The 27,967-nt window shown below is 38.6% G+C and overlaps 2 protein-coding genes across 4 annotated transcripts in view; one reads left to right on the forward strand and one right to left on the reverse strand.

The window, feature by feature from the left end:
- The window catches only part of NSMCE2 (NSE2 (MMS21) homolog, SMC5-SMC6 complex SUMO ligase), a 133,972-nt gene extending 133,395 nt beyond the window's left edge, over window positions 1–577 (reverse strand). The window contains exon 1 of one of the 2 annotated variants that reach the window (XM_065831238.2): window positions 348–577. In XM_065831238.2, the coding sequence (XP_065687310.1) occupies window positions 348–498 (151 nt within the window). In that variant the 5' untranslated portion in view covers window positions 499–577. The remainder of the gene's footprint in view (window positions 1–347) is intronic. The other variant, XM_065831237.2, reaches the window with a different exon arrangement.
- WASHC5 (WASH complex subunit 5) lies at window positions 522–27,960 on the forward strand. 2 transcript variants are annotated; one of them, XM_065831236.2, is made up of 29 exons: window positions 522–642; window positions 1,598–1,898; window positions 4,150–4,295; window positions 5,387–5,471; window positions 5,739–5,839; window positions 6,763–6,955; window positions 7,856–8,008; window positions 10,459–10,572; window positions 11,676–11,847; window positions 12,659–12,786; window positions 13,600–13,729; window positions 14,844–14,956; window positions 15,577–15,743; window positions 16,388–16,463; window positions 17,177–17,287; window positions 17,397–17,537; window positions 18,935–19,015; window positions 19,673–19,774; window positions 20,419–20,598; window positions 21,264–21,388; window positions 21,755–21,917; window positions 22,635–22,737; window positions 22,844–22,923; window positions 23,866–23,969; window positions 24,422–24,551; window positions 24,673–24,769; window positions 25,168–25,321; window positions 25,605–25,692; window positions 27,568–27,960. In XM_065831236.2, the coding sequence occupies exons 2-29, from the start codon at window positions 1,713–1,715 to the stop codon at window positions 27,622–27,624; spliced, it is 3,480 nt and encodes a 1,159-aa protein (XP_065687308.1). In that variant the 5' UTR covers window positions 522–642; window positions 1,598–1,712; the 3' UTR covers window positions 27,625–27,960. The 2 variants fall into 2 exon arrangements, with proteins under 2 accessions (XP_065687308.1, XP_065687307.1); XM_065831235.2 differs by having other exon boundaries at window positions 540–677.
- Window positions 27,961–27,967: the final 7 nt, after the last annotated feature.

Raw genomic sequence — 27,967 nt, forward strand, 5'->3', positions numbered from 1 at the left:
CCCTCACTGTGAAGAAGTTTCTTCTCATATTTAAGTGGAACCTCCTGTGTTCCAGTTCGTATCCACTGCCCCTTGTCCTATCATTGGTTGTCACCAAGAAGAACCTAGCTCCATCCTCGTGAAACTCACCCTTTACATATTTATAAACATTAATAAGGTCACCCCTCAGCTCCCTCCCAGCTAACGAGACCCAGCTCCCTCGCCTTTCGAGCAGGAAGCTCCTTGTCACCCATGCACGGAGCGCACCGGCCCCGCACCCCCTCCCCGCTCCCTCGGGCGGGACAGCGCTGCCCTCACCCCCCCACAGAGCAGCGAGGGCAGCCGCCCCGCCAGCGGCCGCTGCTCACCTGGTCCCGGCTGCCGAGGGCTGAGGGGCTTCTGCTCCAGGGGTGTCCCCCGCACCGACCGTCTGGGCGGCAGAGGCCCGAGAGAGGCGGTCCGGGCGGGCAGCGGAACCGCCTCATCAGCCGGCGCCTCTGCACATGACGACGCCGTCATGTGATGAGAGGGCTCGGCCGCGCCGCACGGAGGGGTCGCCGCCTCCTTCCTTCACCCGCTGCCCGCGCCTCACCTGCCGCCGCAGCCGACGGAGCGGAGCACCCTCCTCGCTGCCGCCACTCACCGCACCGGCGGCGGGGAAGGGTGAGCGGGGCTGGCAGCGGTGGGGAGGCCGCTGGGTGAGGAGAGGCGGGGGGAGCGGGGGGTGCAGCCTCAGCCGCTCCGAGGGGGGTTGGCGGTTGGTCTCGCGGCGCGGCCGTTGCCCCGTGGCGGGTTCAAATCGTGAGGGAGCGCGGGAAGCGGCGCCGCGACCCGCGGTGGCGGGGAAGGGCGGGGGCGGTTTGAAAGCCCGGTCCGGTTGCTGCGGGGCCGGGACCTGCGGAGGAGCCTCCGCAGCGGCGGTAGCGCCCTGCGCCGCGCTGACGGGAAGGCCGGACTCCTGGTTCTGGTTGTGGGGCGTGAAAGGCGCTGTCTCTGCAGTTTGTCACGGAAAGTTGTTGGTGAAAACAAAAGCCAACTCATAAGCTCCTATATAAATGTTTCTAAATGTAAAAGCTTAATTTTTGAGGTGCTGCGCGCTGTGTCTTGCAGGAAACACGTTAAATAAAATTGACCAAGAAATGCAAACACAACACAGAAGCCAACCCTTCGGTGATACATAAAGGAATGAAACTGGATTGTTTCCATTTGCTATAGAATTTTTTCTTGTTACTAAAGCCTGTTACAGACAATTTGGTTGTATTTTTTCAATGAGGGTTATAAAGACATCTTTTTAAAATGTTTTTGCTTTCCTTACATTCACTTCCTTGCAAAGTCTCAATTGCTTCAGTATTTGAGATCATTTCATTCCTCAATGGTTGTTTTCAACTTATTTTGTACAAAAGGTTGTGCTTCCCTTTCCAGGTCACAGAGGTGACTGACTCAAACGCTGTATGAGCTGACGATAAATTCCATGTGGTTTTTTTCAGTTTACAAAGCTGCGGATAATTTAGATTGCATAAATTGAAATATTTGACAGTGTGCTTAAAAATCCACAGATATTAAACTACCACAAATACGAATATGAGCCACTCTGAAGGTGTGTGGTTTTGTTTTTCAGGTTATTAATGGAGCAGCTACCTTTCTCATCAGACTTTCTTCTTCAAATAACCTCAAGACTAACAATCAGAATCTGACTGCAGGACTTGTGCTGTGCTGCCACGGCCAGCTCCACAATGGTCGATTTTCTAGCTGAAAATAATCTCTGTGGTCAGGCAATTCTTCGGATTGTCTCCTGTGGAAATGCCATCATTGCAGAACTTCTGAGACTTTCTGAATTTATTCCTGGTGTATTCAGGCTAAAGGACAAGGCTGATCAACAGAAGTATGGGGATATCATATTTGATTTCAGTTATTTTAAGGTAAGTCCTTTTATTGTTAAGCCTCTCCTGAAAGCATTGCTGTCCTGCATGAGGATGCTTCAGGTTATGAAACAGCCTTTCCTGACTATTGTGTTTATTCGTAGCATTCTTCAGAGTTGACTGTCATGACTTCCTATTTAGTTTTTACCAAAAATTCACCAAATTGAGATAGCAATTGGGATCTGCTTGCATGCTAATGGTCTGCTTCTGGGCTATCTTGTATTTTATATATATTTGATTATATTCAGCCTTATCTTACACATTTTAGTGGGCAGAAACGGCTTAGGAAAGGTTCTGTGCGTAGGCCCCTTGGCAGGATATAACTGGTACATGCACTGAGAGTATCAGCACATGAAGAAGGAGGTAGTTTTAAGTGCATCTGTACAAGAGCAACCGCAGCTGCGCATTTCTAAATGTTTGATGAGTCATTTGGTCAGTGAACTTTGATGGACATTGATTATATAAGACTTGAGTATTGGATTCTGTTTGTATTATGATGATGATGATGATTATTATTATCATTATTCTGCAGAAACTTTATGCTTTCACCAACAGGTTTTGAGCCTGTGCAGTTGGTTGTTTTCCTCTGGAGTAGTACACTCATCTTCCTTTGGTTATCTGTAGCTTATTCTTTGCAGCCATGAAAGCTACTTTCTGCTTTCCTGTTTGACAGTACCATGATTGTTCATTCACTGGACTTGTCACATGTGCTGAATAAACAAATCAGAATAGTGTCCATGAAAAGCGCTTACTTCCCTTACAAAATTCAGCTTCTTGAAGTACCTCTTTCCCTCTGACATTTCTCAGCATGATTAAGAAAGAGCTATAGAGAATATCTAATCTGACTTTGTCTGAATTGTACAATGCAAGAAGTGCTAATAATAAAGCAGTAGGGGGTTTTGTTTGTTAGTTTGTTTTAATAGGGGTTGTAAATTTCAAGCACTAACTGTGAGCCTTGTACACTGAAAACCCTGAACACAGAATTTCCCAGATACCTTTAGATCTAAGTGCTCGTTAGAAGTATTTTTTTTACACAAATGGCTTGAACATTTAAAAGCAGGTAGTTATAATTGGAGAGAAACACAAGTGTCCTTGAAACTGTAAGATTTTTGAATGCTAAGGAAGCACAACAGTGCTGCTGCTTTTCAGAGTAATCACCCCAAAATCCATAAAGGACATACTTACAAAGCAGTTATTAGTGGATTTACAGATATTTTCACCACAAATGTGCCATTCCTCTATTCCTGCTTCGTAGAGCTATGTAATGAGAAGATATTTGAGATTTTGAAAATTCAGGCTGTTTGCTTGAACTTCATTGGCAGTGCAGGGCCTACTTTTATCCTTTGGTTTATGTAGGTATTTTGGACAAAAAAGAGAAACAGAAGAGCATTTTTTAGACCACACAGAAATTGTCAGCTGGGTATTAAGCTTGATGTTTTACTTTAACTCTGTTTTAAGCTATTTTCATGGAGTTGGTGTTGACTAAATCCTTTTAAGCCACAATCTCATGCTGTTGTATGTAAGTCGTCTGTGAAATGACATGAACTGTATTTTCCATTAAATTCTAATATTATTTTCAATTAAACATTAACAGTATTTTCATTTAACTGGTGATGGTAAGACCAAATGGTGGTTATAAGAAATGTTGACAGCAGTAAATGGTTAGAAAAGTTTGTACCATTGGTTTAAGGAAGCCAGGCTCTTCGTCCCAACCCTTTTTCCCCCACAGTTGTTAGTGACATAGTTTCTGCATAATTTGGGGGACTAGTGCTGAGCTAGTTTTGGAGTCTGTTTAAAAATGAAATAAAAACCTCAAACGAAAAACCCCAGGTCAATACTTCTCTAACACTTTCAAGCAGTTTAAATGTATGAGAAAATACGAAGCTTGGAGAGGCTTCAGTGTTATGATTTCTGTCTGAGAAATCAATCAGATCAGATGTGTAAAGGAAAAAATTCCAACAGGGAGATCATTAGCACTGTGGAAAGCACACAGTGCATCAGATGCATCGAGGCTTTACCCAAAGCATTAATTATTCCGTTGGTTACCTAGGACAAACCATATATAAAATTATTGTAGATCGTAACAAAGCGTAAAACTTATCTATATGGAATCAATGTTCAATCATAAAGTAGCTTGTTCTAGTAAGAAATATTAATTCTGGTGCTGTGCACACAGTGGTGGTTGTACATCTTCTGTATCTTACTGAAGAGAAGTCAAATATTGTCTCTCAAGATGAATTTCTTTTCTTAGGGGCCTGAGATATGTGAGGGCAAACTGGAAGCCAAACCTGAGTTACTGGATTTAGATGAAGAATTTCGTGAAAACAACATTGAAATTTTGACAAGATTTTATCTAGCTTTTCAGAGTGTACATAAATACATTGTAGATTTAAACAGGTATGGTGTCTTAAATACATGTGGGTTTTCTTAAAGACTAGATTACTGTATAGTCTTAATAATGAGACGTTTTTCCCTTCGATATCCAACATGCTTGCTACTGAAATATGTTCTTGTGCACCTGGAAACCTGGAAGGCTAGAGTGAACACAGGCTTTTACTCCTACTGTTACTTACTGCCTTAATATATGACTTGAAAACATTTAAGCTCTCTATCCCATTTCCTCAATTGTAAGCTAGAGCTGGTTTTTTCTTTATCTTGGAGATTGTCTTGAAGATATTTTTTTAATAAAAGGAGATACCATATTATTAGACTTAAGTGTTTTTTGGTCTTGCAAAACAGAATATGAGGCAGCTTTTTTTCTTTAATTTTCATTGGCGTTATTTTCCTGAAGTCAATTTTTCGGTGGAGTTGCCATGTTCTCCAGTTTGCTACTCTCACCTGTAGAAAACAATATGAAATATTCATTAAATACTCGACAAAAAAGTGTCCAGAGAATCTTAAGTGTAAGGATTTGTTTTGTTATTGATCTTAAATGAAAAGATTCATTAAAATATCAAGTGTTTAACATTACTTATTAAAAAGCAGTGTTACTGGAAGATCCTTTAATAGGAAGAAATCTCTTAATCAAGATTAACATACTCTTATTTCTAGCTCTGCCTTCCAGACTGCACTTTGAGATCACTTTATGGTATTTCCAGGATACATTTTTGATGTAACTTGAAAATACAGCAGTTTTACTAGGATTTGGATTGGAAGCCTTCTCAGTACTCTCTTCCCAGGTTGTTATCCACCCATAAGAAGACTAAGAAGGTGTTAGTTGTGAGTTACAAAGTATTCTGTAGTGTCTTTCAGCTACACCACCAAGATATGGAAGGAGGCTTTTGCTAACTGCTTGGCTCTAGCTAGGAGTTTCAGCCTCTCAGTTCATAGTAGAACATCTCCTTTGTCTGAAAAACTCCATGCTACTTGTGCAGGGAAGTGTGCTGATGTGTCTGTTGACTCTCAGAGAAAATTGACCAATTGAATTCTGAGGACATACGAGTTGAGAGCAAAATAGTCAATGACCAACTCTTTGTTACAATTCCTAGATATTTAGATGACCTCAATGAAGGAATTTACATTCAGCAAACATTAGAAACAGTCCTCCTTAATGAAGATGGAAAACAGCTTCTAGTAAGTATTGAACAGTTTTGTAATAGTAGAAAATGAACTAACTAGTTTCGTGCTAAACTAGACAAAGATTCAAGTTTACCCAATGCATGGAATGCTATGACTCACTTTAATGAGGACTAAGACCAAAAATCTACAGCCTGCCATTTTTATTATTTTATTGACTATGTAGTTGTTGGGTTAGTTTGCCAATACATGTTTGTCTTTAAATGTTAGTACAAAAATGGTTTTATGTTATTTCCTTCCTTTGTTCTTTCTTTTTCCAAACAGTGTGAGGCACTCTATTTATATGGAGTCATGCTGCTGGTTGTGGACCAGAAGATTGAAGGAGAAGTCAGAGAAAGAATGTTGGTTTCCTACTACAGATACAGGTGATGTATATTGGTATGCAGAAGCATTGAAGGCTGAAAGGATGTAACATGCAGTCTGTTCAGTTAACTGGGTTATTGAATTAAGAGAAATGATGATATGGGCACCTTTTTGATTTACTGACTATATGCAGATAGGCTTATAACTCAGCAGAGCTTGCTGAATTTTGGAAGAACATCTTGCTTTAGCTGTGTCTTCAGGTCTAGCTGCAAAACTGGAGCAACAGACTTTTTCATGCTGTCACAATAGAAATTTGAAACCCACTGATGAATAAACTTTCAGCTAAAGCTTTAATGCTGCAAGTATCAACTATGAAAGTATCATAGGTTCCCAAATGCACAAGCGAATCTTGGTGAAAAGTCCTGAGTAGCTAAATGAGAAATGTTTTTGCAAGTCAGACTTCTCGTAGTCAAATCAATAATGAATTTTCCAGGGTAGGCTGACAGCATCATTGTATGACAGGGTCTCAAAGAGGATCAGTGCAAATCCTTTCACTCATAAAAGAAAGGGAGTATCCTGTTCCTATGCTTCTTTGACTATGTTTATGCATCTCAGTATATAATGCGAGAGGACTCCTTAACTCTGGAATGCAGAAATGGATCAACAAGGGAAATTCAGAAATGAGGAGGTAAAAAGAAATTATAAACCCAGAACAAAACTTCTCCTCTGAATATAAAGCTACTTGTTTCTGTTCCTGAATACAGTTCTGTTTCTGCTCTGTGTGCTTATCTGGGATACCAGTATGGATATTTGTCTGTGTCCTCCTATAATATGGTCAACATTATATTTGTGGAGTAAGCAACCAAAAATCTCCCAGACCTTAGTATCTGATCATTTTCTTGAAGAAAAGGCATGGTTAGAAGGGGAAAGGAGTAAATGGTTAGATCATACAGCTCAATTTTTGTTCCTTTCCTGTGTAAAACAGTGCAGCCCGATCCTCTGCTGATTCCAATTTAGATGATATCTGTAAGTTGCTTCGAAGCACTGGATACTCAAGCCAACCTGGAGCTAAAAGACCTCCCAACTACCCTGAGAGTTACTTCAGCAGGGTACCCATAAGTGAAACATTCATTAGCATGGTTATTGGCCGCCTGCGCTCAGATGACATTTATAACCAGGTAAGTTACTGTGAGAAGGAGAGATCTAAAACTGAATCTAAAATGGTTTCTTAGATTAGTTGCTCAACCATGAAACCCAGATTAAAATAAATCACAAATGTAGTGCATTTCCAAATGTAGTACAAGAAGTAGGGTAGAAATCTTCAGCTCAACCCAAACTGAACAGTTTGTTTTACTAGTTTATGTTATATCTGATGTGTTATTTCCTTTGATATTTGCAGCTTATTCCTGATGGCAGTGGGCAGAAGCCTCCTTTTTTGTCCTAGTGATCTGAACACTGAATCTAACAAAATAATGCAACAAAATTAAAGAAAAATAGAATGTTACTAAATAAAAACGAAGAACAGTTTTCCTAATGACAAATCATTGTCTTGTTGAATACCATTTTGATGCCAACTTTTTTGTTAGTATGGAGGTCTTTTAATATAATATCCTATATATTTTCTAAATGAAAATTAAGTCGATAATTTGAATATTTTTGATCTTGCTGGTACATGGAATTGGTGAATATTTAAATTATCTGCATCCTCTGCATCTGAAGCCTCTTTGACTAAATTAAGCCTTGTTTCTATCTGAGATGACTAAACATATAAAATAGTTATTTCTAGCTCTTCTCCTTTCAAGACATCTTAAGCTCTTTGGTTCATCTCTCCTTTGACTCATTTACAGCACAGTAAAATCTTACTGTAGCCTGTTAAAGTTAGCAGACGTCTACACAGTCAGCTTCTGTAGGCTAAAAAATATATATGGTAAATATGCTGCATGTGTAAATATGTCCAGCTTACATATCCTCCTTGCCTCCTAGGGCCTATATATTCTACTCTTTACTGTGCTCCATAGTATTTGCAAGCAATTTGTTGCATTGTATGATTTCTGTTTTATTTTGTTCCCTTTTCTTAGGTTTCTGCATACCCGTTACCAGAACACCGCAGCACTGCCCTGGCTACTCAGGCTGCTATGCTCTATGTGATACTGTATTTTGACCCTTCCATTCTTCACACTCAACAAGCAAAAATGAGAGAGATAGTGGATAAATACTTTCCAGATAATTGGGTAAAAAAATAATTCAATTCTGTTTCAAAACTGTTCCATTTACCTGGTTTTTTACAGCTGGAATAGATCTTCTCTGGGGAAATTTTACTTTGTTCAGAATGAAGCAGTCTGGGTCAAACCTTCTGGATAAATATGGAAAGCTGTCTTTTGAAAATATCAATTATTGTCTAAAATGTTTAAATCAGCCACTCTTCATACCTTTGTGGTAAAGTGAATCATAGAAAAATGTCGGCTGGAAGACAATAAAGGCATCTTCTAGTCTAGCCTTTTCCTCAAAGCAGGGCTAGCTTCACAGTTAAATAAGGTTGCTTGGGCTCTGCCCAGTTGTTTTGAAAGTCTCTAAAATGGAGATCTACAGCCTCTCTGGGCACCCCTTCTGTGCTTAATTGATCTCATGATGAAGAATTTCTTCTGTACAACTGGAATTTCCTGGCTGTAGCCTGTGACTGTTGCCTCTTGTCTTTTCACTGTGCATGTCTGAGATGGATCTGGCTCTGTCTTGTTCATTGTTTCCCTTTAGGCAGTGGAAGACCACAGTCAGATCCCTCAAGTCATCTTTCCTCTAGCTTAAGCAAACACAACTCCCTCAGCCCCTGCTTTCATAGTGGGTCCCCATAAATGTCCTTCTGTCCAATTCATTCCAGCTTGTCCACATCTGTCTCATACTGAGGAGCCCAAATCTGAACACATCACTCCAAATGGGACCTTGTGAGGGCTGACTAGATGAGAGTGATCCCTTTCCTCTGCCTGCTGGCTACACTGTGGCTGATATAACCTAGCAGCATATGGTTGATCTTTGTTGTCCTAAGGCTGCATGTTTGATTCATGTTCAGTTTGTCCACCAGGACACTTGGGTCCTTTTCTGCAGCACTGTTCCACAGGCAGTCGGTTTCCAGATTGTGCTGTTGCAAGAGTTTGGTTCTGTCCCAAGTGCAGAATTTTGTATTTATTGTCACTGAACTTTTCGTAGTGACTGCTGATGAATTCTACCAGCTTGTCAAGGGTGCTCTGGATGGCAGGCTTGCTCTCCAGCAAATCCCTCCATACTAATGTTATTTGAAAACTTGTTTAAGAATTCATTCCATGCTGTTGTGTAAATAAATCAGAAGCAAAACCTGTCACACTATGCAATTCTATAGACCTTTTCAGATGCAGCAATCAAAATGGAATTACTGTGTGTCTCAGTATTAAGAGTAAGGCTTTCCATCCAGAAGCCCTAGTCTGCAAAAAGTGCTGCTGAAATAGATGGGCATGTAACAACAGAGTCCCCAGGTAGTCTATATCAGAGGGAATCAGACTTCAAAAAGAAGTTGTTTTCAAATTGTATTCTTCTGTACCCTAAGCGGAACAGTGAAGAAAGGAGGGAAGAAACTCTAATAGCTGGCTATTTTAATAGACTTTAGAACCCCTCAGTTTCTGAAAAACTGCAGCCTTATTGTAGAACTTGACATTGTGAGTTTTTGATTATGCTGGCATTTTTATTCACTTGACTTCATAGTACAAATTGTTCTTTTAAGACAACACATCTCCTTGTGATCACATACGGATGAGTTAGCTGCATCATATGGAACACTTGACTCTTGGGCTGGTTTCAAATCATTGTTAGAAGTTGAAGTGTAGCCTTTTGAGGAACTGCCATCTACAGAAAACAAGGACCTTCACTTCAGCAGTGCGAGAGGGAGCCTCATGTCAGCAGATCAGTGTCCTATTTGCCTTTCCTGGCTTCCTTTTTGACTGACAGTGTCCCCATAGATGTGATCACTCCAGGGTGGAGGAATATCAGAGCAGTAGTGTGACAAAGCTCATAATGCCACAGTTGTATATATCCTTCATCTGCCCCTAGCCCAAGACTTCCATTTTTAATCAATTATCTTACAAACACTTGGAAGTCAATCACAGTTCTGTGTTTTTAATGACACTCAGACTCAGGCTAGGGATCTGAATTTGGTTCCTCTTTGCTCCTTAAAAATCACAGTGTGGAATCATAGCTTCCTTCTGTTTGGTTTCACCATAGAAGTTGCATTACATTTCAAGTTTGTCCTTTGGGCATCTTTAGAGTAGGACTAATTCAGATTTTTTCTTTTCCCCTATCATAGTCATTTCCCCAGTTGCTTTTGTCAGTCTCCTACATAGCATCATGGAAATGAAAAAGAAGCCATCAGTTCACGGGGAAACAAGTAGAGGCCAGGATCGTATATAGTGACTAAAAGAAATATCAGCTTGTTGTCAGAACTAAGCCTTTAATTAACTGCGTGTCTTTTGTTTCAAAGTCTTCTTATTCCTTGATTTCCTAAGGTGGTAGAACAAAAAGTACAACTGCCCAAAAAGCTTAGTTCTCTCACATTTGTACCCACAGCATATAACTTTCCACTCATATTGCTAAATTAAAAGTATGAATTTTCTTAATAAAAATATAAGTTCAACTTCTCGTTTTCTGTTTCCAATCTTAGGTTATTAGCATTTACATGGGAATCACTGTAAATCTAGCGGAAGCTTGGGAACCCTACAAAGCTGCTAAAACTGCCCTCAACTACACGCTGGATCTTTCAAATGTCAAAGAGCAGGTACATAAAACAGAGTTAAGTATTTTTAGCAAGATTCAAGCATATTATATGACATCAATAATGTGTGGGTCTTTTTTTCTTGCATACGATTATTTGTATTGCATTCAAGTACAATACTTAGAGTACATAAATTTGTAGATAACTTTGAGTTAAAGATACTTCAAAGTTTCAAAATCTGGTCTTCACAGCACTGCTTGTTTCACGTCCTCTTGCAATGTTTCTTTTCCCTAAAAAGTTTCAGGGTCGTGACTTGACTGAATAGATGCTTGCACTCATTGCCATGTTCTTCAGTATTGGGATGTCTTAAGCTGACTTTAGTATTTGATTTCTCGTAAGTAACAGTCTTAGAAGTTACACATTTATGCTGACAGAATGTGGCAGTCAGTTATTTTTGAATGGGGCCTCCCAAATGATATAAAAACAATCTGGAAAAAGCATCTGATTTAAAATAATGACACTGGAATGTTGTATGATGCAATGCAGTTAGTTCTTTTTATGTGAAAACATTTTTTCCATGCCCAAAAAACAGTGAGTAGTATTGGGTTGATTGATTGTTTGCCAAATCAACTAATCAGTTGACTGGTGATAGCTAAATGCCTCTTTAGAATCTAGCTTCAGGACTCAGGAAAAAACACACAGAACTGTATAATTAGTAGAACTGTAGTATATAATGTCTAGAAAATTTAGGCAATATGAGCAGAAGTTTTTCGTTAGTCTTTAGGGAACATGTTCTCTAAGTAGAACTGGCTTTAGTAACTAATTCTTCCATTCTGGAATAAATTTTTGTTGTTTTTCTTCTCAATAGGCAGTAAAATATTAGTACCATTTTTTAGGAATAATTTGTAGAGAGTACATAAGTGAATACAGGAAGTTTACAAGTCTGCGTTTTTGAAACATTACGCTTCCTGTGTAGGCTCTTAGCTTTAAAATTTAGCGCGTGTGCAGTTGCGGTGTATGGTATTGCCTACTAGTAATTATAACTTTTAGAGCACTTTTTTTGATCTACATGCCCCTTAAGTTCTCTGGAAGCCACAATTACTCTGTACACGATGCATTCCATTTGAAACAAGGATTATATTGATGCGAGCTTTGTGTATTTTAAGGCGAGCAGATACGCTGCAGTCACTGAGCGGGTGCACACCCAGGTGCAGCAGTTTCTCAAAGAGGGCTGTCTAAGGGAAGAGCTGGTGCTGGACAATATTCCCAAGCTGCTGAATTGCCTGCGAGACTGCAATGTAGCGATCCGCTGGCTGATGCTTCACACCGCAGACACAGGTAAGACTTCATACTAAACTTTCACTACAGAGCTGTCAATCCTGCTATACTGCTGCTTCATGTTACGTCCCGAGGGAGGATTTTGTTGCTAGTAGCTTCTTAAAGTCTTTGACTGAAACAGCACACATGCATTTCATTAATTCTTGCTAGCTAGATACAAATATAAAAAGTAGAATGAGAAGTCATGATCCTGTTGTATAATACTCTGCAGAAAAAGTCTGGCAACTTTCTATTTTTCTGCCTTATCACTTAAAGCATCATTCTGAAAGTTTTACCTGACACCAAAAGGAAAGCAGTAGCCAGCTTCTCAGTATCTTGGTAATGATTAGTTAAAAACCGAGGTTTTTATTCTGTTGAACTGAAATTCAGCTGAGACTGTCAAATAATATCTCTGACGTGAGTTTGGGACTGTAAACTTACCATTCCCTTGGTTGAATGCCTGTGCTGTCTTCAAGGGTTCTTGGCATGCGAGAGGGATTCTGTTACACCTCCATGTGTTTTGTGTAATGGTTTCAGAGGTGTTCATCTCTGGGCTTCTCAATCAGGTGTACTAAATTCACATTTAGTTTGCAGAAGCCAGCAGAAGAGTTTTAAGAAGGCTGAAGCACCACAGAAGCTTGAATTATTTTGTGTTCTAAGGAAGAGTTGTGCACAAGTGGTGGGACCCATGTAAATGGAGAACAAGTGGGGACTTATATATGAGAGCAAAATGATTTTGCTTTCAAGCTGTTAAAAAAGAGTCTGTTTATAAAGATTGAAAAGCTTGGCCAGATTCTGTAACAATGGAGAAATGTTGTCTTTCCATTTTCAGCTTGTGATCCAAATAACAAACGTCTCCGCCAGATAAAGGATCAAATTCTAACAGACTCAAGGTACAATCCCAGGATCCTCTTCCAGCTTCTTCTGGATACAGCTCAATTTGAGTTCATTTTGAAAGAGGTAATGCACTGCTGCCTTCCTCAGCGTTTTCTCATGAATGGCAGAACAGGGATGAAGACTTGAGTAGTAGTAGCATAGTTACCACACAGTCCGCTTATATAAAGAACAATTATTTGAATATGTAATTATGACTTTTCTACAGAAAATTATAAATTACTTTTGCTTGAAAGTGACTTTTACAGTCTTCTCAATAACTGGCAGTTTTCATTCTCACCCAACATGTTTATATTTACATGATAACAGGCATAGTAAAATCTGTTGAGGAAGCTGCATATGTTTTTGTCCTGCCATATTTCTATTTTTCAGGCTTTATTTTCAAACGGAGACAAAAGCCTCTCTATGTTGAGGGTAGGCTGCTAAGAAAACTCTTACACCTACATATGAACTTCTGCTATTTATAAAGATTCCCCAGTAGAGCTCAGATACTAACCTGGCAGAATATCTAGGAGTGTGTGTAACTTCATGTGCACACTTTTTGGAGTTGGGTTTCTCTGCATAGGGGGAGACTAATATGCAAAGTCAGCATTAGACCAGAGTCTTTTAGGATCTCTAAGCTAAAAAAGTTACTGGATATTTGTATAAGTGACTAAAAATCAACAATATCTGCATCATACTGTTAACTTCTATTGCTGTATCTCCATCTCACTGATTGTATTCCTTAACTTTCTGACTTTGTATTTAATATTCTGGCAAGATCTTGAAGTTATGTTGTAATCATTGTAAATCGGTTCCATCCGTTTTCAGTATTTTGTTTCATCTATTGTAGTATGCTCTCTTGCCAGTTTTGTAAGCTAAATGCTTTGTTTTCAATAGATGTTCAAGCAGATGCTGTCAGAAAAGCAAACAAAATGGGAGAACTATAAAAAAGAGGGATCTGAAAGGATGACAGAGCTTGCTGACGTCTTCTCAGGAGTTAAACCGCTTACTAGAGTGGAGAAAAATGGTAATTGTTAAAAATGAAACTGTGGGGAAAAAGTATATTTTGTTTTTATTTCCAAGCTGATAGCAAAAGAAAATACATGAGGCTAATACTGATAATAAGAAAACTTTTCATGTCCCTCAGCGGCCACAGAGGTCTGTTACATGCTGTCATATTCAGGTTTTCTGCATAAATTCCATGTGTAATCCATATTTTGGTAGCTAATATTTAGATAGCCATATTTTTTTAAAAATGTTTGTATCATTTTATTTAGATATGCCAGGAAAGACTATGAAATGCCACTTCACTTTTCCACGTATACATGGAGTTCACTTTACTGTGTTCTATGTACAAGAGAGTCTGAAGATCATGCCCGCTAATGAGGGGGATGGTTTAACCTCTCCTCTCATTCTTTCCCTCAGTTGTAACCTGGATTTCTGTTACAGCAGCATTTTTCAAACCTCCTTTTTGTTTCTCTTCTGCACTAAATGCTATCTTTCTGATTCTCCAAGTTCTCCAAGGACTTAAAAGCATGAATCTGTATTTCTTTCCAAATTTCTTGTTCTGTTTTTTGAAACATCTTTTTTTTTTTCTTGAAATGGTCTAAGAATAAGAATTGTAAATCCCTCTCTCATTTGATCAGGAACACTGCATAAAGTGTCAATGTGAGAGCAACATTTTTGATCAAGCCACAACAACAAAATTCAGAATACAGGCGATTTTCTCACTCGCTTCCGCTCAAAAGCAGAATTACCTTACTGAAATATTTCCCTTTATCTTTTTGATGTCAGCAAACTTGTAGCTAAAACATAGAAATTAGAACTTCCAAGGCAATAAACATTGTAAAACCATTCATAAAACACAAATTTATTATTTAAAGGGCTTTATCATCTTTGTATAGATTTTATAATGCACATTTGTGTTGGTAGTTGGTTTTTTTTTAATATTGTATGTGAAACTTACCTGAGCATTTGTCCCTTTACAAGTGTACATGTTGCAAGACTAGAAATGTAAGAGAGACTTTTGAAATAATCTACAGGTATAGTTTGTCTGTTTGTTTTGACTAGCAAGTTCCCTGTGTCTCTGATGCTTCTCATCCATGCAAAGATTAGATTAAATTTTTCTTGTTGTTACATAGAAAATCTTCAGGCTTGGTTCAGAGAAATCTCCAAGCAAATAATGTCTCTAAACTACGATGATTCCACTGCAGCGGGCAGAAAAACTGTGCAGCTAATACAGGCCCTGGAGGAGGTATGGCAAAGCAATTTGGAGATATAGGACCTCATCTTTTTGAAAAATAGCATTTGGTACACATGCACTGACTTCCGATAGATAAGTTACAAAACAGATCTGCTTTTGACAATTGTTTAAGTCTGTAGATCTTTGCAGTTTTCTATATACAGTCAGCAGTACTTGCTTAGAGACCTTGTGTTTGTCAAATGAGGGATATAGCATGAAAAGTCATACCACCTGTAGCTGAGGATTAGGGTTTTTTGAATAAATAAATTCAGTGTTAGAAGTCATTTGGCAATGTTACTCATTTTGTTAGGAATTCTGAAAATAAATTCATTTGAAGCTAGAGAAGGCAGTTTGAAAGGGAAAATTAAAATATCTATATGTTATGGGTAAATTTCTTCTACTTCCAGGGTATAAAGAATACTCAATGTGGTGTTTCACAGTACACCTTCTCAAATAACTTTGAAAGGTATTATTTAATGCACTCTAAAGTAGGCCAGGATTTGTTAAGTGTCTTACTGTAAGAACATCATGAAGAAATATGTCAATTTACTGATTCTGTTTGTATTGCTCTCCTTAAAGATGAACAGAAAAAACAAGTTGGTTGATGGGGTCCGTTTGTTTTTCGAATATAGGTTCAAGAGTTTCACCAGCTGGAAACTAACCTGCAAGTTTGCCAATTTCTGGCTGACACCCGCAAATTTCTCCATCAAATGATCCGAACTATCAACATTAAAGAAGAGGTCTTGATCACCATGCAGATAGTTGGTGATCTTTCTTATGCGTGGCAATTAATTGACAGGTATTTTAGCAGAAGCTTTTTCTTCTCTGTCAGTCACCATTTGTGAAACTTGAGGGAATTAATATGCATAAATATTATTAATACTGTAAACTTTCCAATTTAGAAACAGTCTTGAAGCCTTGTTCTATGAGCTGTTGAGTATGTTTAACTCTCATCAACTCGAATAAGGATTCACAGTCATCCCTGTCATATTGTTAGCTGCAGGTTGGGCGATAATGTAACTTTTTACTGTCTATCCTGTTCAAACTGTAACAATTTTGATAAGCTTCCATCTCCAGACTTTAGATTGCTTAAGTGTTCTCCAAAATACTGGAGTTCCTGTTTCAACCAAAAACAAACAAGGAAAGATAAATGCTAGAGAACTCCTTTTCCATGGTGTGATTTTGCTGAGCTGATACTTCCTGACCTTGGCTGTTAACACTCCCTGATGCCCCATTCTTTTGTCCCACTTACCTCTTTATCTTATTGATTTTTTTTTTTTTTATAGCCAATATCTCTTCAAACCAAAATCTTCCTTTAGAGAAATTCTTTACTGATCTCCTGTGCCATTTCTAGATTACAGTGGTGCTGGTGACATATGATTTAAGAGTTGAAAATAAGAGCTTCCAGGGAAGAAGCTAATTTGTTTTGTTTTCTTACCCTAGCTTTACATCTATTATGCAGGAAAGCATAAGAGTCAGTCCATCTATGGTAACTAAACTCAGAGCCACTTTCCTAAAGGTAAGTATGAACAACAGATAGTGTACTTGAATGCTGCAGGTCAATCAAAGCATTTTTTAAATAGCCCTTAAGGCTGTGAAGTCACAAAAGAGTCAAAACTTCCTTTTACCAACATTTTTCTACATTCAGATTTTTTAGACTGTGTTAAATTAGCTCAACATTGATTTCAAAGAAAATAAAACCAAGTTATACATGTTTTTTTATGCAACCAGTTATATTGCTACTGCTAGACAACTAAATTTTATCATCCATCCTCAACTCATTCCAGTTGTTAGCTGGAGACATTGATGCACAGATGGGATCCTCTGCGTATGTGTCAGAGGAAGCCGAAGGAACTATGAAAGTTGTGTTGACTGTGCCCTTGTCTGTTATGATGAAGACCTAGGGTCAGATGAAAATATTTTCTGTAGAAATAAGGATGAGAAATAGCATGGGGGAAGTGTAAAATTGCAACTAAAATATATCTCACACAGCTAGTAAGACTTTTTTATAAAATGAAGAAGGGGAATGTAACATTATAGACTGTTGGTCTTCTTTTAACGTTTTGTTTTGATTTTTTTTCTGTTTGGAAACCTGATGTTGTGACACTGTTGTGACACAGGAAGAATCTAGCGTTTAAGTTGTAGGTTAAGATCCAGAGCAAGAGAATTCAAGCATGCAATTTTTGCTAGAAAAAGAGACATTTGAAGTTAACATTTTAACTTTCTTTATAGCTTGCATCTGCCCTTGACTTGCCACTTCTCCGCATCAATCAAGCAAACAGTCCCGATCTTCTCAGTGTTTCACAGTATTATTCTGGCGAATTGGTTTCCTATGTTAGAAAGGTAGGCATTTGAGAAGGTGTAATTGTCTTGTTCTCTAACTACTCTTCCTTAATAGAAGATGTTTTGTTTTTAATGAAAATATACTGTGTTTCTTCTCTCATTTACAAAGGTTCTACAGATAATTCCAGAAAGCATGTTTACATCTCTTCTCAAAATTATAAAGCTTCAGACTCATGATATCATTGAAGTGCCTACTCGACTTGATAAGGACAAGCTGCGAGATTACGCTCAACTTGGACCACGATATGAGGTGCAGTTAAAAAGGAGAATTCTAAAAAAATCATATCTTATAGGTGGCCAACTTCAACCTAAGTTTACATAGGTACAGTTTCACAGAGTTATACTGTAGTGAAATTGGATTTGTTAACTGAATAAGAAATAAAATTGAGTATACCTTGAGTATACCTTAGGTTTCCTGAGGATAGACGAGTAATTTTTGTTCTTCCATTTGTGGAAATTTGAATTTTTTTATCATGTAGAAAATGGGAGAAAAACTGAATGTATTTGTAATTGACAGTGAAGATCTGGGGATTTATTTGTGGTGGGAAACCCTAAAAACCCAAGTCTGAAGTTAAGCCCTCCACATTTGGAATGATTGTTCCAGGAGGAGGGGAAGGTTGAAGACTGAATAAGCCAGCAGGGTGAAGGCTTTTGCAGCACTCAAATGTGAGGACAGGATGGAGACACGTGGGTTTGGTCAGATAAAGCTGCTACGGCTCATTGGCTTTTTGTCTGTGGATTTTTTCCTGCACTGTGTGAAAGAATGAGCAGGCATTGAAATTTTATGGTTTCATTTTTCATATATGAAGATAAGGAGCAAAAACCTGAGTAGACCAGAAGTTTCCCTCAAAGAACATATCCCCAGTTATCAGTTAAAATGCCAGCTTTTTCCAGTAGTTTTTGCCAAAGTGCTCCCTTGTTCGGTGTTTTATACGAACAAGCTGTGGTTTCTGATTAAGCTGATGTTCAGACCTGAACACTAGGTTTAGACCCCCCCATTAAACTTTGTAAAATCAGTTTGGTTTTGTGTGTGGGCAAGGTTGGAGGAGGAGGCAATATCTCTTTAATTTTGAGTAATATTTATTTTGAGGAGGTAGAGGAGAACTTACTTATCTTACACAAAAGTTTTTCACTTTTGATTTCTGTAGAATTGTAAATCTAAACTGTCTTGTCTCTGTTCTATATTATAATTGTCTTAAAGGCAGAAGACTGGTTTGTCTGTGCATAAGGGTGCTCACCAAATAATTTAAAACTTAACGTGGTAATGCATGGAATCGGTGAAGATATTAAAGTGGACTCAATACTGGCAGCAGGTTTCATTATGGAATAACTGCTTCTAACCTGCTCAAAGATGTTTTGTCTGTGGTGTTTTGTACACATATGATGTAGGCAGCAGGATCTTTCTCACTTAATTTCTGTGAAGCCTCTGATCTGTTCTTTGCTACTGGTAACACACTTGTGTTGATCTAATTAAAAGAAAGATTATTATTGTACAATAAGTCTAGAACAAGATGTAAAATTAAAAATACATCAGTGCAAATTACTTTAACCTAAAATAGGAAGCTGCCACTGCGGGAAGAAATTCTGTCTGTTTAGAGTAATTATTTGAATCTCCTCAATCAATTGTATTTTCTCTTTCTATTAAAGGTTGCCAAGCTAACCCACGCAATTTCAATCTTCACTGAAGGCATCCTTATGATGAAAACTACTTTAGTTGGTATCATCAAGGTAACGTCCCATTATTCCAGTGGGAAAAAGTCATTTGGTGGCAATTAGCACTTCAGCACAGATGCACATTAAACAAGACCTCCAGGAAAGATTAAAAGATCAGAAAAAATAAGTTCATATACATGGCGATGCCTAATTTGGCATCCAGATAAGAACTGTCATACTTAAGGTTGTTAAGAACCCGCAGTTCTCATTGTACAGAGATTCATCAACCCTAAGTGATGCTTGTTTGTTTAATTTCTGCTGGAAAAATGACTGTAAGCTTTTCTAAAGAGCTGTTTCTTCCATTGGCAAAGACTGCTCTTCCCACATTAACATAACGTCTTCTGGGACATCAGGAGTGCACATTCTTAAAGAAATATACATTTCTTAATGCATTCTGGGTTTTTATAACTGTACAACATTTTCAGTAGACTGTTAACAGAGGTTGAATATGGGATCTACAAACCTTTTGCCATTAAACTTAAAGGAATAATTTAAATCTGGTGAAAGTAATTAAATATTTATTCTTTGGACAAGCAGTGCTGGGAAAGTGCATCTGTAAGCACTACTTTCCTGTAACGTCATAACTACTTAATATCTTTTTTGGTACACATGGAATGCTTTGTATTTTTAATACCTTTCTGAATTTAAGAAAAAAATGTTTCTTCTACTCAGGTGGACCCAAAACAGTTACTAGAGGATGGAATAAGGAAGGAGCTGGTAAAACGGGTAGCTCTAGCTCTTCACAGGGGACTCATCTTTAATCCTAGAGCCAAGGTGTGTAACAGCTTGATTTGATTTTATTTTTTATGTATATTGGGATTTCTGGGACCTCTTTTAATATACTGCCTCTTAGAATATAATTCATACTTCCCTGTACAGATTTCCTTTTTTTAAAAAATTACATTTTTGAACTTCCCAAACATTATTTGGAATGCCTTATTTGATGTTAAAATGAGCTTATAAACTGCTAGGAGTACATAAAATTCAAACACATTTTTTTAATTCTATTGCCAAGTGTCCATCAGTTCTGAGTTCACAGTTCTGTCTTTTTCTGTGACGACTGATGACAACACTTGATATGTATAAGCTGGGTAAACATAGGAAGGCAGTGATAGAATAAAGAGTGTGACTCCTTGTTTTGATCCTGTCCAGATTTTTGAGTCTCTCTCCCAGATCAATCAATAGTACCGCTGAAACCTAAAATAAACATTAAAAGCAGGAGGAAGAAATATTTAGTAAGAAAAATTACTTCAGGTATCAAACAACCTTTGACAAATTTCTCAGTGCTTTTCAGTTTTGGCTGAAGCATAGTGAAATCCCCTAGAGGTTGTTGTGTAAAGGCATTTAGAAGCCTTTTACATTTTATCTGTATTCTACCTGTTCACAGTTTTGGGTTTGTTTTGTTTTATCATCTGTAGGCAAGCGAACTGATGCCCAAACTGAAAGAAATGGCGGCTACAATGGATGGGTTCCACCGATCATTTGAATATATCCAGGATTATGTCAACATATATGGTTTAAAAATTTGGCAAGAGGAAGTGTCTCGTATTATTAACTACAACGTGGAACAGGAGTGCAATAACTTCTTAAGAACAAAGGTGCTGGTCAAAACCAAGAACAAGTAAAAAGCTGATAAATGTCTTTGGATATTAATGCTTGTGACTGGTGGAGTACGTGTACCCCGTTGTGCACAGTCTGTGCTGTTGTGACTTCAATGAAGTGTGCTAATTACTGTGTAAAGCATCTGCTCCCAGCTTTTTCTGCCTTAGTTGTACACAAGAAGTGCAAAGTAGCCCAAACAGGATATTTAGTATCCCTTGCCAGTGAAATATCCTTCTTCTTTCTCAAAGAAAATGGAGAATAACTGCTACATCACAGTAAACCTCTCTGTATCTATTGTTAACCATCAGAATACAGGCTTAGAAGAGCTGCAGTAGTTACCAGATCTTTTTGTGATATTTCACGAATGCTGGAGTGAATAGATCTTAAATTTAGCTGACAAAATGGTGGCTGCTCTTCCTGCAGAGAGGAGCAGATGGAATTTGCACCAGGAGCGTAGGTAGTTCTGTCAACCTCCACACTTCTGCTTGCTTTTTTTAAGACTCGTTCTTCTCTTTGCTTTATTCTGTTTGTAAATTATAGTATGACTCTATACAATGCTGTTTTACAGTGTGCTGCTTTTAAATTAAAGGAATACAATTTCTAAGTGAATTAAAAACATGCAATGGTCACACTGCAAATTACTCTCAAACTTTTTTTTCAGATTCAAGACTGGCAAAGCATATACCAGTCTACTCATATTCCTATACCAAAATTCACACCTGTGGATGAATCTGTAACATTTATTGGTCGACTTTGTAGAGAAATCCTGAGGATCACAGACCCAAAGTAAGTACTGTGTGTTACAAGCTTTGTTACTGTGCTGTGCCTTGGATTGCTCCTATTTCACCATATACAAAGAAAATATGCAACAAATAGGTTTTCTATAGCTGTCGTACAACTATCTTTATCTAAAACTAAATGTACCATCCTGTAAATTTTAAATATTAGTCTAGAAAAGTTGTGATTTTAATCTAAGAAGGAAAACTGTTCGTTGCACAAATAGAAGAGAAAAACCAGGGAAGGGTGACAAAACATCATTTGAGAGAGATGCTTAGAGAGGCTTTCTAATCTCTGCCTGAATAACTCATTACTCAGATTATCACAGGAACTGTCTGCACTTTATTCTGAAGTATTTGTTTAATTTTTCCTTAGAATCACATGTTACATTGACCAAATGAACACCTGGTATGATATCAAAACTCATCAGGAAGTAACCAATAGTCGTCTCTTTTCGGAGATCCAGGATACTTTAGGTACTTTTGGTCTCAACGGTTTAGACAGGCTGCTGTGTTTCATGATTGTAAAGGAGCTGCAGGTAATTTTTGAACTCCAGTTTCTCAAGGTCACAATGCTTTTATTGTTTAATAACTCATAGTGAAATAAAACATCTGTAAATTTTTAAAATGGTAAATTGAAATCAAAATAATATGAAAAATGTGTGTTCAAACCCAAAGGTAAGAATTTTAGTTGGTGCTCTCGAATAAGTGGTGCTGTGTAACACGAGGTTGTGTTGCATGAAACAGTGGTTTGCAAGGATTGTCTTTTGAAGGTGTGTACTTAAATTTGACCTCGACTCAGCTTCAGCTTTCCTATCTAGGTATCAACAAAGAATTAGATTGTTTGGGTCTACTACGATATAAAGAATGTATCGATTCTATGTAATTACTTTTTCCCTAATATCTCCATGTGACAACAAGGAGGAGATTTTTTTGTTTTCTGAGAAGAATTCAGTCCTAGCCTTATTAAAGATTTTAAGGAAAATAAGTATTGATGAAGATAGTTCTTCCTCAAAAATTGAGGTAATAGTTGTCTACAGTGTGTTTGACTTACTGATGAGGGGGATCTGCTAATTGTCCTGACACTGATTAGCATAACTCAGAAAAGCACAAAGTCTAAGGACAGAATTCCTCAGCACTTCATCTGTGGAAATACTCTTTCCCTGCTGTTAAAAAATGTGGCTCTTGTACCACCAGGATTAAGAGTAGAGTATACATGTGAGGATATTACTTACTTATTTCTTTCATTTATTTAGAATTTCCTCAGTATGTTTCAGAAAAATATATTGCGTGACAGGACAGTACAGGATACCTTAAAAGCACTTATGAATGCTGTCAGTCCTCTCAAAGGAATTATAGGTAAGTGCTTACAGATCAAGGTGGAAGAAAACCTTTGACTTTGTACACTTGCACTTATTTCTCTTCTTGTCCTTTTTTAAATGCCTCAACCTTCTTCTTTTCTCAGCAAATTCAAACAAGGTTTATTCTGCAGCAATTGCAAAAACTCAGAAGATTTGGACAGCATATTTAGACTCCATCATGAAGGTAGGTTTACATGACTTTGTGATCTGCAGAATTTACTCTGACCTCTTTGGTTATGTCCTTTCATCTGCTTGTTTTACAATGTTGTATTATGTTGACCTGGAATTCTGCAACGTCACAAGTGAAGCAGACTTGGATTTGCGAGAGCTCCTGAGCTTCGTTTATACGGACAGCTCACACTCCCAAAAGTGCTCAGCATTGAGATTCACACCTTGTAGTTTGCCAAAAAGTGGAGTCTGGCACTAGAGATCTGCTCTGGGAAGGCTGAGTTAGTGCTCGGTACCAGGAGTTCTGAGTCTCCCCATGGTGCTTTGTGAACATCGTGTGCTTAAGGGTCAAGTTTGGAGCAGTAGCATGTCCTGAACTTGCATTGTTCACACACAAGTCTTCGTGATATTTTACACCACCAGTTTTTCAGAGTGCTGTGAGTGTTTGTGTGTGTTACTGACAGGAAGAGGAAGGGGAAGGTTGACTGTAACAGGCTGCTCTGTTGGGTTTTGTTCCTGCCATTGCTGACCCTAAGGTCTAGGGGGATGGTGGGGAAAAGAGCACAAGCATTTTCACTTACTAGTGGAAAAACAAGCAAGTAACTGGGGTTTCATACCTGTTACCTTTTTAGTGGTCTTTTCACACTGCCTGTGTTTGCTACCCTGAACTGTGTGTAAATCTTGAGTACCGTGACTGCTCCCCCTTTGCACTGCGCAGCCAAGGTCTGTCCCTTCTGACCACAGGTGGACTCAGTCGGGCTCTGTTCCCAAAGTTGCTGAAGCCACTCTGGATGTCCCTGCTTTGGGCAGCCCTGCAGATGTTGTTAGCTGTCCTAAGGGCTTTGTGTAATTTATTTAGCTCTAAACTGTTACTCATTAAGTTTTTCCGTAGTTTGACTTTTGCTTTGTTGCATTCATTGTAACGCCCCACCCTTTTTTTGTTTGTTTGTTCCAACAGGTTGGTCAGATGCAGATTTTAAGACGACAGATTACCAATGAATTAAATTATTCCTGCAGGTTTGACTCCAAGCATTTGGCTGCTGCCCTGGAAAATCTCAATAAGTAAGAACTGCATATATCACTGTGATGTAATTAGCTCAGCAGTTCTTAAAACCTGAACTATGGCAAAATATGGAGGCTGATTGTATTCAGGTTTTTGTTGATAAGTATTTGATTTCAAATCCAACAAAACCATCAAAAATAGATAACATGGCAAGTAATATATGTGACCATGATAGTGGACAGCACAGCTTCTAATTTCATTTGCTTACACCTGGATTTTAGGTTGTATTTGGATGAGAAGTAAGAACAGTGAAAATGTGCAGTGCTGATTTTGAAATAAGTATAGTGTTTGTAAAAAGATATTCCAAAAAAGGTGGTTTATTCTTGCTAGTAACTGTTCACAGATTTTAGGTCTATAAAGTTTTAAAATTAATGACATGTGACATTGTGTAAGGTTTATTTGGGGATAATTTAAATAAGTATTTGATATAATAAATTTGTTTTCCTTTTAGAGCAATACTGGCTGACATTGAAGCCCATTATCAGAACCCATCACTACCTTATCCTAAAGAGGACAACACTCTCCTGTATGAAATCACAGCTTATCTGGAAGCAGCTGGCATCCACAATCCATTAAATAAGGTCAGCCTTACGTTCTGGTGCTTGGTACAGTTTTATTTGCTATTTTATTGATTATTTACTGAGAAAAAAAAATAGTATGTGGAAGAACTGTGTTCCTCTCTTTTTTTTTTTTCCCCCTCAGATCTATATCACAACAAAACGTCTGCCATATTTTCCCACTGTCAACTTTGTATTTCTTATTTCCCAGTTTCCGAAACTTCAGTACAACAGAAATTTAGGTATTGTATAAGTTCTTCTTTGTTTCAACCTAATGAAAGCCTATGTGAAATTATCTGTAGATAAGATGGTAAAATTATCTGCGTAGAAAATACTCTGTGACTTTAGTCCATCATATCCAGGCAGGTTTGTTATAATATTGAAGCTAAATACGGTGGTGTAGGAAACAGAATCCAAACCTCTGAGTTTGTCATTCCATCCTGTGGCTTAATTTAAAATCATGAAGCCATCCACGATGGAAGAAATGCAGTTGTTACGTTAGTGTTTAATTTTTATGTGTGCACGAGCAGAAGGGGAGGCACAGAAAAAAAAACTCAAGAAAATATCTAATTTATAGCAGGAGGAAACTTGTATAATATGTTCTGGTTTCTAAACGTGTTGGTTTGGGTTTTCTGTGCAGGCATGGTGTGCAAACGGCCAGCTGACCAAATCGACTGGCTTCCTTTAGTTCTGGGGCTCCTTACTCTGTTGAAACAGTTTCACTCAAGATACACAGAACAATTTTTGGCCCTGATCGGTCAGTTTATTCGTTCAGTGATGGAACAGTGCACAAGGTATCCATGTTTTACTTTTTCCCTAGGTATCACCTCTGTGAACAGGGCTTCTGTAGTATTGTCGCTGCTTTTTTCACTGTGTTTTTGCTAGTAGAGTGTATTTCACAAGATAATAGCAATGTATTTGACTAAATGTAAAATTAAAATACTATTTCTTTTTGTAATGTGATCATATGGTAGCTAGTGGAAACAGTGTTATTTGAAGGTTGGAGTTTTCATGTGAGTTATTCCAAATAAGTGATCAGCTAGTAACAATGTGATCTTCATGGTGGTTTAATTTTAGCCAGAAGATTCCAGAAATGCCTGCAGATGTAGTGGGTGCCCTCATGTTTCTGGAAGATTACATTCGCTACACAAAGTTACCAAGAAAGGTAAGAAAGAATTCCATGTGTCTGGTAAGTAGCCCTGAGCAGGACTCCCGTTCAGAGGAGCGAAGTCTTGATTCGTGTGGTAGTTGCATACTACAGTTTGCTTGCACATAACTAATCTGGAACGTGGGCATCATCTATAAACAAATGCAAAGTGGTTGGACCTGTTAACCTTGTTCAAAAAGCAGTACTGACCCTTCTCAGGTGTTCTGTAAGTATTGTCAACAGGAACTACAGACAAAAAAGCTGTTACCTGATAGGAATGGGTCATAATGAGTTATTTTACCCTCTACAAACTACAGATTCTAGTAACTATTCTTACTTCATGTAAATATTCTTATACTAGTTGTAGTATCCTTGCGGATAATTTATTTTCTAGAATATAGACAATACAAAATACAGAAAAGGATTTTGACTTTGTGTGGATTTAAGGAGAATTTATTCCATTTGCTCTTCAGAGATCAAGCCCATTGCTGGGGGGCTTTTGGGAAGGGAAGAAATAAGACAGAAGTTCTGAGATGCTGCAGGATTAAGTAATAACAATCTTAGCAGGTTTGTTATTGCCTGCAAAATGCAGGGCAAAAAAGCTAATTAGCAAATCTAAATTTTGGTGAAATGCCATCTCCAGTCTTTGATTTCCTGCCCTTCCTCTCCTGACAAAGCGTGGCCTCCCAGGCAGCGTCTTTATTTCACATGCAAGGGAAGTTCTGAGAGTCTGGGCTTGTAGAGAGACTTTGTTTTAGGGTTAAATGCAGCTTAACTACATTTTAAGAGGGTATATTATTTGTATGTGGTCTTACAATAAGTCCTTATCCTGTTTGCTGTAGGCTGTACCTCAATGATTGTGCAATAAGCCGCTGTACCTCAATGATTGTGCAATAAGCCGCTGTACCTCAATGATTGTGCAATAAGCCATTTCCCAGCCAATACTCACAACCAAGAGAGAGATTCTTCCCGTTTCTCTTTTCCTCCCAGCCCACAGTGCAATGTAGGGAAGGTCCCTGCATCAGTCTTGCAGCTGATGGATCTGGTACCTGTTCCAGGTCTCACCTGAGCCTGGTGCTCAGTGGCAGAGGCAACAGGGAGGGTGTCAGTGTCAGTGTCCCTCCAGCCCCACGCAGAACCTCTGGGCTCAGCCCGGGTGGCGTTTCCTGCTGTCCTGACAGGCTCTTCCTTCCTCTGAGCAAGAACATCCAGCAGCACATCCTAGAGCCGGGGTGCTTCAGGTCGATTGTGTTGTGTGCTTGAGTGATAGATCAGATATGCTGGTTAGTGGATGAACTACTCTGCCCTGGTGAGACCACATCTGGAATATTGTGTCCAGTTCTGGGCCCCTCAGTTCAAGAAGGACAGGGAAGTGCTGGAGAGAGTCCAGCGCAGGGCAACCAAGATGATAAAGGGAGTGAAGCATCTCCTGTATGAGGAAAGGCTGAGGGAGCTGGGGCTCTTGAGCTTGGAGAAGAGGAGACTGAGGGGTGACCTCGTTAATGTTTATAAATATGTAAAGGGTGAGTGTCATGAGGATGGAGCCAGGTTCTTCTTGGTGACAACCAGTGGTAAGACAAGGGGTAATAGGTGCAAACTAGAACACAAGAAGTTCCACTTAAATATGAGAAGAAACTTCTTCTCAGTAAGGTAACAGAACACTGGAACAGGCTGCCCAGGGAGGTTGTGGAGTCTCCTTCTCTAGAGACATTGAAAACCCGCCTGGACACCTTCCTGTGTAACCTCATCTGGGTGTTCTTGCTCCGGCAGGGGGATTGGACTGGATGATCTTTCGAGGTTCCTTCCGATCCCTGACATTCTGTGATTCCATGAACAGAGCATGTAAATGAGTCTCAAAGAACATACCTGACTGTGGCTTCCTGTTTACTGTAGGTTGTTGAAGCACATGTGCCCAGCTTCATTTTTGATGAATTCAGAACAGTTCTGTGAATATGGAGAAGGGACCAAGTCTTTCCCCTAAACAGAGGAGTGGGGAACTGAAGATAAGACAAGTCCAGCTTTTCAGAACTGTGTCTTTTCTGTGCTTTAAGGCAGTACCTACAACTGTCCCTGTGAAATGTAACCATCAGCACTAATTAACACCTGTTTAAATCTTGGCATGATATGCAATTTGTGTCTCATCCAAACTCTGTACATTTTGTACTGTGCATTATAAATGCTGTATGTAATTGTTTATGTATAAATCACTTAGGTTTTTTTTGTTCTGAAGAACTACTTGTGGAAGTTTGACTTTTGTATCGCAAATAAACAATGAAATTGGAAAAACTCGTTG

The sequence above is a fragment of the Patagioenas fasciata genome, chromosome 2 (genome assembly GCF_037038585.1).
Source record: "Patagioenas fasciata isolate bPatFas1 chromosome 2, bPatFas1.hap1, whole genome shotgun sequence".
In the NCBI taxonomy this organism is placed as follows: Eukaryota; Metazoa; Chordata; class Aves; order Columbiformes; family Columbidae; genus Patagioenas; species Patagioenas fasciata.

What these genes read in the sequence shown, in the direction of transcription:
- WASHC5 (XM_065831236.2), top strand. Translation starts at nt 1,713, where the DNA reads ATGGTCGATTTTCTAGCTGAAAATAATCTCTGTGGTCAGGCAATTCTT. An exon ending in TGGTTTCCTATGTTAGAAAG is followed by an intron (nt 17,288 to 17,396) that starts GTAGGCATTTGA and finishes TCATTTACAAAG; the next exon opens with GTTCTACAGATAATTCCAGA. An exon ending in TCCTCTCAAAGGAATTATAG is followed by an intron (nt 22,738 to 22,843) that starts GTAAGTGCTTAC and finishes TTCTTTTCTCAG; the next exon opens with CAAATTCAAACAAGGTTTAT.